General features: G+C 62.8%; 1 protein-coding gene across 1 annotated transcript in view; it reads right to left on the bottom strand.

The window, feature by feature from the left end:
* RASGRF1 (Ras protein specific guanine nucleotide releasing factor 1) overlaps positions 1–11916 on the bottom strand; it is a 97270-nt gene that overhangs the window by 67800 nt on the left and 17554 nt on the right. The window contains exons 2-3 of the mRNA XM_040642900.1: positions 8636–8742; positions 3494–3641 (exon numbers count right to left, since the gene is read on the bottom strand). Coding sequence (XP_040498834.1) covers positions 3494–3641; positions 8636–8742 — 255 coding nt within the window. The remainder of the gene's footprint in view (positions 1–3493; positions 3642–8635; positions 8743–11916) is intronic.

Here is an 11916-nt window from a genome sequence, read left to right as displayed (position 1 = left end):
CGCCACCGTGGCAGGAAGGGCCAGGGGACGGGATGGCGGGGCGTCTCCTGTGTAAGCCAGTTTCTGACTCAGCTGTGAAAGCCGCAACTCTGCTGTGTCCACATCTTTCAGGATGTCTGTCCTGTGCTCCGCACGACAGCCCATGTTGGGGGCTTGGGGACAGAAGAGGGAAGCACAGTCGGGCAGCCGTCAGGGCTTCTGTGGATCCTGGTTCTCCTCCTCGGACAGACGAAGCAGGACTGTGCTTCCTGGATGGCGGGCCTGGTCCTGTGACGTGCTGTGTCCATGGAAACGTGAGCAGAGGTGTGCGCATCGCTCGCAGCTCCCTTCCCTGCGCATGAGCCCGGGGGCCCCGTCGGCTGTGTCCCTGACTCCGAGTGAGCGTTCTGGAGCAGGACCCCCAGGGACACCCCATGTGAGGGAGGAAGCAGCCCTTGCTGCTTGAAGCCCCCACGATGTGGGGGTTGTGACCGCAGCGGGGTCCGGGTCACCCTGACAGACGCGCGTGGTAGCCACCCTCAGGGCACCGAGCAGTGCAGGGGGAGGGCAGGCCGCTGCTGTGGGAAGGATGAGGAGAGTCCGGAGACCAGAGTCTGGGAGCGGGAGGTGGGCAGGAGAAGGCAAGCCCCTGCATGTCCTCGGGGATGTGCGGGACAGGCTTGGGCAGCTGTATCTGGCCAGTGGAGGACAGGTGGACCGTGGGGGCCCGGGGCCCTGCGGGCGATACCTCGGTTGGCAAACACGCCCCCTTACATCAGACCTGGCTCCTCAGGGGGTCGGCATGGGCCAAGGATCTGGAGTCAGGAGACCCAAGTCCGAGCTGGGACTCCATCACTCAGGTGACCTTGGAGCGACCTTGGATGAGTCCCTCCCTTTGCTGTGGACCTAAGCGTCTTCGGATCCCTCCAGTGGTCACGTTCCACGGCCTCCTGCCTCCCTCGCGGCCTACTTCCCGGGCACGGGCTGTGTCCACCTGTCCTGCAGGGTGTGTGGGGGACGGACTACAGCCCGAAAGCTTTACTAAGACAGCCTTTCTTTCAAAGTCTTCTTTTAAAGGACCTTTTGCCCTGGAGGGCGATGCACTCAGTTGGAAGCGTTGCTCCAATTTCCCACCAAGCTGCTCTCTGCAGCCATCACACACTCTCACTCACACACACACACACACACACACTCACTCTCACACACTCACAACTGACCTGCTTTCTGCTCCCCAGCGACACGGGACGCCCCCTCGGCACCCACCCCTCTCTCGCGCACAAATCCCTGAGGCCCTCCGCAGCACGGACCCGCACCCTCTCTGCCCGCAAGACCTCATCTTCTGCCCGGGTCCACAGCGCCAACTGTTACAATGCTGATGTCATCGTACGACAATCAGACCCTAGCGGTAGACGCTGCCATCCCTCTAGGACCCTGCACAGGGCGGGACACCCATGTATTCACTAAGCACCTACTGTGTGCCAGGCATAAGGAGTGAGTAAGAGCAGCCGGGCCCTCCAGGAGCCCCCACCAGGCTGGTGGGGACAGGCACGGAGCCGGCTCTGATGAGGCAGGCGGGTGCGGGAACGTCGAGGGGCAGGAGCAGTGAGCATACTCCCAGCTGGGGCGGGGCCCTGCGCGGAGGCGTTGGACCTGCTAGGATTCCACAAGGCAGGAAGGTGGGATGACAAGGGTGCAGGGCGCAGGGCTCACGGCTCTGGCTGGAGCCCCACGAGACCGGGGAGGAGGGTGCGGGGAAGAGGATGAGGCCAGGGGCAGTGGTCAAGGGGCTGCAGGCTTAAAGGCAGCCGGACTCCTGCTTGTAAAGCTCCTACTGTGGGGCTGGGGCAGGCCTCTGGCTCCTCACAGGGGTGCAGCCCAGACTCGGGGATGTGTGCTGGGCTAGGGGAGATCCCAGGGGTGCTCTCCGGGGTGGGACTAATTCCAGAATGAACCAGGTGGCTTAGAGACGGGACAAGCTCCCACCCTGGAGCCGTGTGCGAAGAGGCTCCGAGCGGAGTGGAAAGACTGACAAGTGGACAGCCAGCCCTGGGCTCCAGTCTCAGCTCTGTGCACCCCCAGCTGTGTGAGCTCAAGAGGGTGGCTTGCGGTCTCTGAGCCTGGACCTTCTCAGGATGGTGCTGGACAGACTGAGGGGGCCCGAGGTGCCCGGTGCAGGACTGGAGGAGGGATGTTGACTCTGACATTTGGTTGGACCTGAGCTCCCAAGGGGACTTCACGAGGCTGGTGACCTCCAGTCTGACCACGCCAGGCGGAGCTGGCTTCACGAGCATGGGGGATGCAACCTGTGCCTGGGGCTCCCAGCTCTGCGGCTCCCATCTAGAAATTCTGAAAATTTTCTCTTTGAATTTTCTGTGTTGTAAGTGACATGTGATGGGACCGCGGAGCGCACCTCAGGGTCTTGGAGCCTGAGCTCACGTGTGCCTCCCCGGGACGGGCTCTCGGCTGCCCACTCCCCACACCCTAGTACCCGGGAACCCACGACCACTGCTACTTTCTGTCCGGGTGGCAACTGGGTGGCATCAGCAGGGAAGATGGAATCCCACCGTCACCCCTGCAGGAGCCTCGATGTGGGAGGGGGTCCCGTGTGCAACCGTGGGGTCTCAGGAAGGGTGGGAGACAGCAGCTGGCGCATTCGGTGGGTGACCCCCTAATCTGGGTACCTAGTGCATCACGGTGCAGAGGCTGGGGGAGGTGGACACTGAAGTTGGGGGTCACCTGCCCACCGTGGGTTGGGGTGGTGGGCTGTGGGCGGCGGGGGGGGGACTTTCCCAGCCCTGGCCTCAGCCTTGCATCGGGCCCTGGAAATGACGTCGCTGACCCTGACTGCAGGAGTCCGAGCTTTCCCATCCCCTCCTCAGCGCAGAGGCCTTGGCTCTCGTGTGATGTGGCCAGGCGGTGCTGCGTGCGCCGTGGGGCGGGGATCAGATCCTTCTGCGGTGGGTGAACAGCTGGCAGGGGCGTCTAAGGGGCAGAGGGCACTGCCCGCTCACACGTCGAGGGAGCTGCTCGGGAGGCCGAGACAGCGCAGGTTCCAACCCTGGAGGTCGGGGGCGGAGGCCTGGGATCCGCATTTCTAAGAAGCTGCCGCTGCACGGACCGCACTCAGTGTCGCGGTCCTAGCAGGCTCAGCCTCCAGACGGCCGCCCGGCGAGCCGCGGAAGAGCAGAGCGAAGGGGCTGCCGTGATGCTGACCACTCGGCGTCCCCGCGCCCGCGCTGTGCTGGCCGGCGACGAGAATGCTTAGTCAGCACGGTCCTCTGCACGGACCCTGCAACTCGCCCCTCACCTCACGCCATCCTCACAACCTTGCCGGGTGAGGATAAAAGCCCATCTTACAGATGAAGAAACCGAGGCACGGGGCTCAGGGGGCAGATGTGAACCCAGATCTGACTGTGCACCCTTCCCGCTCGGCCCGTCGCCCTCCCGCCGCCCCTGCAGGAGCCCGGGGTGGCGTGCGGGGCTGGTCCGGGGCCTGGACCCGGCCGGCGGTCACCTCTGCCTTCAGCCGCTCGATCTCGATCTCGCCGTCCTCGATCTGCCGCCGCAGCTGCGTGGCCACCGTCTTCTCCGTCTCCACGATCTGCAGCAGGTGCAGGTACTTCTGCATCAGCGCTTCGTGCTCCGTGGCCAGGGTCCGGTAGCTGCGGACAGACGGACACGCAGCTTAGCACGCCGCCTGCTCCACCCTGGAGACGCAGCCCGGGGGACGCCCCCACCGACGGCACTCGGGAGGGGGTCCTGACGGCCGCGCACAGCGCCCGGGGCCTCTTGCCCAACTCCCGTCTCGCGCTCCGACCTCTGGGTCCCACTAGTCCCATTCTCCCCCACCACGGCCCCCGGGCCTTTGCACAGGCAGGTGTTCTGTCTGAAGCCCGTCTCCCCTCCTCTCCCCGGGCTAGCTCTGACTCCAGCCGTGATGCTGTCTTTTCCAACCCAGACGGTAAGGGGTGGCCCCACAGCCCAGGTCTCTGAGGCCAAACCCAGGGCTCTGGGCACACACCCATCCAAGGGCAGCCTCGGCTGGGATGCTGTGTTGGGGGAGACTGGCAACAAGGCTGAAGGTTAGGGGGCCGGGTCAGAGGGTCACCACAGGATAAGCAGAGGGCAGAAGAGATAGCCAAGCATTTGTGTAGTTTAATAGGCCTCAGACTTGCAACGAATCACGACTGGGGGGACCTGGATGGCCAGCCTTGCAGGGGGCTGCCATGCTCTGCCCAATGTCACCGGTCCCAGGCCTCTGGGGGTGCAGCCAGGTCACCTGTGTTCTGGGCCAGGGTTCTCCCTGACACCCCACAGCACGAGCAGGGCCATTTGAAGGTGTTAGAGTTGGGGAAAGACCCGATTCCATAAAGGGGGTGCAGCCTCAGAGGGTGGGGGGCTTTGCAAGGGAAGTTTGCAGCAGGGCCCATCGGGGCAGGAGGCTGGGAAGCCAGCATGGACTCAGAGGGTAGGTCCTCCCTGTCCCTGGTCCCCATCCTCCCCCCCACAGGGCCCCCAGGAGCCTCCCCTCCCCCTCCTGCGCCTGCACCCCCAGCTTCCTCCCACCCTTGGCTTCTCCACTGCAGACAGCTCCCAGATTCTGGCCTCCAACTTCAGCCGCCAGAGCTCCCTGCCCACCTCCCATCTCCACGCCTCTCTGGCCTCAGCCCCCACCTGCCGGTGGCCCCGTTCCTGCCTCGCAGCCTGCCTGCATCACCGTCACGCTCTCTGCCACGTCCCGCCAGCCCCCCAGCACGGCCACCCCTGCCCCGCACGTGTGGGTTCTGGCTGAGGCCGTGCTCTGACCCAGTCTGCCCGCTGGGCCCGGCCTCGCTCGCTCGCTCGCACACCCATCAGCCCGGGGACCTCAGACCGGTGTCCGTGTCCCAGTGTGGGACAGCCTGGCACACGTGACGCACGCATGCTGTGATGACTGCGCTCCCCTCCCGTCAGAGGGCAGAGGCCCTGCTCGCCCCGCCCAAGCCCAGGCCCCGTCCTGGACCCCCGAATGTCCGTCCCTTCTGTGTCAGCAGTGGCCCCTGTCCCACAGGCTCTCTCTCCTCGGCACATAAGGAGCCCCGAGTCCCTCCGGCTGAGGGACAGACCCAGCCCCCCTCCCACCTGTGCAGCACGGTTTGCTGAGAGAGCAGCCCGCCCTCACCCATCGTCCCCACTGTCTGTCCCACCTGGCTCCTAGCCCAGGGCAGCCCGGGGCGGCCACCTGCGCCCACTGGAGCAGCGTCCTGGTCAGGGGTCACCGGCAGGCTCCCTGTTTGCCCAATCAAGAGGACACCGTCCCGTCTGGCAAGTTCTTACATGACTTCGCAGCTGCCCTGAATGGGCTGGTCAGTGGGCGCCGGGCTCGCGATGCTGGCTTTAGTCACTGTGAGCCGCACGCACGCGCCCTCAGCCCTAAATGTGAGAGCCCAGGCAGCCATGTGTGGGGAGCAGCCTTGCACTGAGGGGTGGTGGGGGTCCCCTGGAGGCGGGGGAAGCCTGGTCCCTGGATGGGGTCAGAGGAGGCTGACTCCCGTGGGGCCCGAAGGCGGCAGGGGGTGAAGGGGAGGGTAGATGGGGCAGGGGGAGCAGGGCGCGAGGCAGACTGGAGCACGTGCCCAGGAGGGTCCTGGCTTCCCCGCCCGTCTAAAGAGCAATAAGGCTGTAAGCGCGGACTCTGCTGGGCAGGACTATTGCTTGACATGAGGATTGTCGGCTCCCTTACAAAAATGAGCGTTAACCAGAATATTAGGTTTCAAAGTTTCTCCCACTTCCCGAGAGGCTCAATTCTCTTTACTTGCAAGGGAGATTCAGCGGAGGGACGGCGGCATCTGTCTTCAGGCTGCCACACTTCTCTGCACTCCAGGGGCGTGGAAATCCGAGACTTGGTGCCTTGGTAGTGGACGCTGGCGCTGGGTGTGGAGTAGCGTCTCCGTGCAGCCGATCCCGGCCGCTCCGCCTCCCCCTCCCCCTCCCTCTCCTCCAGGAATGAGGTACTGCGCACCTCTTTGGGCAGCACTGTCTTTGGAGACCCAGACTCTGAGCTGGAAGGGAACTCGGGAACCACGAAAGACCCACGTTCTCATTTTATGCATGAAGACACTGAGCCCGGAGAGGGGACGTGACTTCCCCCAAATGACAGTCGGCGAGCGCAGCGGCTGGAGCCAGAGCGGGGCTCCAGTCCCCCTCAGCGCGGGGCCGCTCACGCCCACGTGCCGTCTGAGGCACACGTTCCCCGCCTGAAGTGTGGACGGTCACACACGGCTGTGGACCCTGCAGCGCTCTTCTTCCTCTGCCTGGTGACTTTGACGTTGGTCTGTTTGTGACGCGTGCTTGTGGCGGTTGCCTTCCACCGCTGAGCGGTGTTCTGTCACGCGGACGTACCGGGGCTTGTCCGCACGTCTGTCTGCGGATGGACACCTCGGCTAGTTCTAGTCTGGGGACTCCTGTGCATAAAGCTGCGAGGGACACGTGCATACCAGACTTTCCGTGGATGTTTTTTGTTTCTCTCAGATAAACACCGAAAGGCTGGAATGGCTGGTCACAGAGCACGCCTAGCCATGTTTAAATTGCTAATTTTTAAGCACCTAAGAGTTTTCTGAAGCGGCTGAGCCGTTTTCCGCTCCTGCCTGTGTGTGTGAGTGACGGACCCCAGCCCGGCCCAGCCTCTGCTGCTGTGTCCCCGTCACCTCTGCCAGGCTAGGCTCCGTGTGTAGCAGCGTCTCACCGCCTCTAAGGCATTTCCGTATCAATGGATTTTCTAAGCCGGCGTCGTCTTGGTTATCAGACTGTGCAACCAGTTAGGCTTCTGTATTGCTTCGACACTCAGAAAGTTCCTCCACGTGAATGATTCATTTGGTCCTCAACTCAAAACTGTAGCTCTGAGCGTGTTACTCCCCTGGTGTAAAACCTTCGATAGCTCCCACCGTTCACAGAGTAAAGGCCAAACACCCCAGCTGGGTGTTCAAGACCCGTTATGACCTTCCGAAACCCACACTTGGTCTCTTCATTATTCCTGGAAGCCTCCCTCCTCCATCAGTGCCTTGCGGGTGGGACTGGGGGCCGAAGCGCTCATAGTTAAACCCGTTAAACATGCCTCAGCCTGGTCCGCTGGCTCAGATCAAATGTCACCCGGTTTCCAGCTTCCTTCAACTCCCTGCAGACCTCTCTTCCCCACGGTGCCTTGTACCCACCAGGGCCTTCGCGTATGAGAGCTAGCTGTGGACATGTCCAAGGTCTTCCTGACCGGACGGGACATTCCTGGGGAACAGCTGCACCCCTCCCCGTCTGCCCAGTGCCACACTCAGAGCCTGACTCTACGAGTTCATGTGTGAGAGCCTGGTCTCCATGGCTGGACTAGACACTCCTCGAGGACAGGGATGGACATGGCCTGACCTCAAGGTCACAGTCAGTGCTGTGGCCATAATGAAGGGTTTCTGGTCAGCTGGCTTGTTCCAGGGCTCAAGGAAGGGCCCTGGTATCCATCCATCCACCCACCCATCCACCTACCCATTCACCGTTCCATCCAACCACCCAGCCACACACCTACCCATTCATCCCCCCCTCCATCTGTCCGTCCATCCGTCCGTCCATCCACCCATCTATCCATCCATCCATCCATCCATCCACCCACCTACCTATTCATCCATCCGTCCATCTGTCCAGTCACCCCCACACCATCCATGCATCATTCATCACCTGTCTATGCATTCACCATCACGCATACTTTTAAACACATCCGTTCATCATTCATCTACCCTCCATTAATCCTTCATTCATCTTCCATTCGACATCCAACCTTGCGTCCATCCTCCATCCATCCATCCATCCATCCTTGAATTCTTCCAGTCCACATTTGCTAACCACTTGCTTATGCCTCTATAAGCCCTGGGGATGCAAAGAACCACACCTGGTCTCTGCCCTCAGGACCTTGCACCTAACAGGCAGACAGACACAGAAACACACCACTCCCCACTGAGCCAGCAAGATCACCTGCTGAGAGGGGCAACTCTGGGGGTCCTGCCCTCCCACAGGACTCGGCTCTGCCAGGGGATTGTCAGCTGTGGAGCCACACCCTAGCCCATAAGCCTGTCACTTCCCCACGACCCAAAAGACTCAATCCAGTGTGGAGCCCCGTTTTCTCTGCAGCATATATGGACAGCCCTTTGCTTTTCTCTCCATCTGGCCCCTCCAGCGTGGAGCACACACTGTTGGGAGAGAGGAGGAGGTCCAGAATCCCCGAGCTCAGAGAAGTTTAGAGAATGTCTGTCTACAGGACAGGAAACGGGCCCAGAAGAAAGACAGGGACAGTTCACGGTCACCCAGCAGATGAGTGGCCGCATCCGGGTTGGAGCCCGGGCTTAGACTTCGGTAGCCACAAAACCCTGGACCCCAACTGAATGGGGCTCAGCTCCCCGACGGGGAAGGGAGGAAGGAGCCGGTGTGTTGAAGCAGGTGGGAGCTGCTCCTCAGGTCTCCGGCTCCCAGCGGCACCGAGGGAGGCACAGACCCAGAGCTCCAGGGCTCCGAGGGTCCCTCGCCAAGACCCCCCTCACGGCTCTCCCTCTCCCACCCCCCGCTCCGCCGGGCCTGGGTCTGCTCCGGGCAGGGCCCTCGGGTTCAGCCTCTTCTGCCGCGACTGTGGGGGGGTGGGACATACCTGGCGTGAGCGATGGCCGCCACCCACTCGTCACAGTCCTTGGCATCCTCTGTCCTCAGCTCCAGGGCTTTCTGGTTCTCGTGGCTGAAGTTAACCGTGAAATAATGCTGCACCGAGAAGAAGACATCTCTGATTAGCCGGGTGCCCGCGGAACTCGCAGCGTCTGCTGCTCCCAGTCTGGCTGTTTTGCAAAGTGCTCACGGCCACGGCCGCCAGGTGAGGGTTCGTTACTTGTGATCACGGGACGCCATTCTAGTTACCGCTGTCTAACTCTTGATTAAGGCAGGCTTTGTACGGTGGAACAGGGCCTATGCTTAGGTATTGTAAGAAGGAAGCAAAACCCACAAAGCCTGATTTGTCAACAAATTGCAAAAAAGCCAGTTTTAAACCACCAGGTGTGCTTGGAGGAAGGCAGAGAAAGAACACCATGGGGGACCCGCTTTGGGAACTGGGTGCCAACTGAGTGCCGCGTGCCTGTAATTCACTCCATAGAAATGTACCAAGCACTCTTCTGGTCCTGGGGTTAGAGCAACGGACAGACAGGGCCCCGAGGGGCGCCCATCAGAAGCACCCCTATTGGGTGCAGGTGACCTGCTCGGGGCCTGCCCCCTGGGGAAGCAGAGGAGCCAGCAGCAGACACACATCAGTTATACTGTCCAGGTGAGCGCCCCTCGGCTCCTAGAACGACGCCTGCAGCCCAGCGAGCACACCTGTGAGCTACGGTCATTGCTGTGAGGGAGGCGAGAACACAGGGCTGTGGGGGCAGAGAAAGCCACCCTTGGGTCAGCCCAGGGAGCGCAGGATGGCTGCCCGGCGGTTGGAGCCCCGGTCCAGGACAAGGAGCGTGGGGGCAGCACAGACATCTGGAGCCCCCAGTGTATTCGGGGTGGAAGGAGCTGGATGGCAGGAATAGGGATGCCAGAGACAAGGTGGGCAGGGTCTGGGTGGCGGTGCCCAGCGGGGGGACGGGCTGAGAGGACAGAACCGGGGGGACAACACCCAGGTTTCTGGCTTGAGTGATTAGGGGGTGGGGGTGCCCTGGAGAAGGGAGGGGCATTGGCAGGACGAGGGGCAGGTTTTAGGGGGTCGGGGCGGAGCGGGGGAGGGACATGCAGACTGTGTGCCCATAGGCCGCGTCTCTCCAGGCTGCCGAGGGGGTTGGGAGTGTCAGCCTCACAGAGGGAGGCAGGCAGAGGGGTGGGCCAACCAAGTGCTGGGGCCCCACCCGTGGCCGCCTCTGGGTCTCATCCTGGTGGAGGTGGGAGAGAGGCAGGTGGCGGGGTGCAGAGATGGACCCACAGGTCCGCCGGGCCAGAGCCGCACCCGGGCCACGGCGTGGCACTGTGTCAGACGAGGTGCTGTCCGCGTCCCCCTCCCTCCCCCGCGGCGCCCAGCCGGCCGGGAGCCGCTGCCGAGGTTTGGTGTGTAAACTATTTTTAGCCTCTGCTGACATTTACTGTATTTCTGTTAATTGTCAGTCTTGGTGGCAACCAGGGTGTGCGTGTGCGTGTGCGTGTGGCTGGAGAGCCAGTGTCTCTCCCGTGTTTCCTAGGAAACAGATAACTGGGGCCGCGGAACGAAATGTCAGTTGCAGCCTCAAATAACTGAATTCGGAAGGCTCAGGTGGGCACGCCCTGCCCCAGGAGCAGCTGAAGAGGGGCAGGTGGCCTTCTAGCACGTTCCCCGCCTCTCCGGAGACTACGAACACCCCTGCGCGTCTCCCACGATCTCACGGATTCCCGCCTGCACCACGTGGAGCAGGTGTTAGCTGCTTGCACGGTGTTTGAACCTGAGGCACAGAGAAGTGGTACCACTTGCCCAGGGCCACACAGCTGGAGAGCAGACCTTCCCCAGGCACCCACCATCCACTCTGGCCAGGGCTTGGCACAGGGACAGACAGACAGGAAAGCCTCCGGAGCCTACAGACAGGTGAGACCCTGGGTCCTAACTCAGAAGCTGGGGACTCTCAGCTGCCTACAGACAGGCACGGTGGTCCCTTGGGTCCCCAGGGCGGGTGTCCTGGAGCTGGATGGGCCCACGGAGTGGTCTCCTTTCCTGCCAAGCTGCTGGGGGTGGGGGTGGGGGCGGGGGGCAGAGCTGCTCGTCCCGGGAGGGGCCGTGTGAATGGGGGTCCCTGAGCCTGGCCCTTCAGGGCTGTGGGGAGTGAGGTGCTTGGCTAAGCCCCTCACCCCGAACAGAAACTTCTTCACCGTTGGTCCAGCTTAGTGGAGAAGCATGTGGCTGTTTGCTCCCCTGGTGCACCCTAACCCCCTGCAATGCTGCCTCAGCAGGAAATGTAAGCACAGGAAACGGCTTAGAAGCCTCCAGGTCCGAACCCCGCCTGCAGAGACCCCCAGCAGCAGAGACCTCTGGCTCTCAAGCCGTGAGGACACTCAGCTCTCTGCCCCTCGGGGCAGGATCGGCTCCCAGAGGCCCCTCCCCCCACGCCCCGTTGCCTCTCCAGGGTGAGGCTAGCCCACCCATCCCTCCACCCGGCCTCCGTGGGGCCTCTATCCCTGTCGCCCCTCCTCCAGGCTGAGCCCGTGGCTGGGGCTGGGCTCCCCCAAGTGTCCTGCATCTCTTGTCCTTGGAGACAGCACCTAGGCGCCAGTGATGGACGGGCTAGAAGTCCAGGAGCAGAGGCTGGCGGAGGGGTGGCTGTGGGGCCCTGGGGGGCAGACAGACCCAGAAACATCACTGCACCCCCTGGCGAGCAAGCTGCTCGTGCCAGAGTGAGCTCTGGGGAATGCCAGGGCGTCCGCAGGCGGAGGGCAAGGGGCGTGAGCGCGGGCTGCTTGGGAGCCGCAGCTGGAGGAGACACTGGGGGTCACAGGCCCGGGCCCAGGTTCCTCGCACACGTGGCATCCCCGGGGGCACTCCCACCCGAGGACTTCACAGGGACGAGGAGGCAGGACGCTGTGCTGGGTCCAAGGTCCCCTCCAGGAAACAGCGCTGCTGAGCCAGGACAGGGCAGCTCACAGCCCCGCGGGGCTTCGGTGGCTCCAGGCGGCCCGGGCTGCCATGTAGATGCCTCAGAGGACTTGGGGGCAGCGCGATCCCCTGGTGCTTGTAGACCTTCCCCGGACACTGGGTCTACACAAGCCCGGTGCCCGAGTGACCAGCAGACAGTGCCCACGAAGGGAGCTGCGCTGAGTCACTGCAAATCCGGGGTACGGACGGCCGTGTGAACAAGGCTTTGCTCCACACGGGGCCTGGGGGTGAGGGAAGGGAGACGCTGACGGAGACAGAGACAGAGATGCAGAGATGGAGACGGGGGGGGG

Source organism: Ursus maritimus, unplaced genomic scaffold (genome assembly GCF_017311325.1).
Source record: "Ursus maritimus isolate PB19 unplaced genomic scaffold, ASM1731132v1 scaffold_27, whole genome shotgun sequence".
Taxonomy (NCBI): domain Eukaryota; kingdom Metazoa; phylum Chordata; class Mammalia; order Carnivora; family Ursidae; genus Ursus; species Ursus maritimus.
The sequence above is the reverse complement of the archived record's forward strand: the minus strand, read 5'-3'. Positions and strand labels throughout refer to the sequence as shown.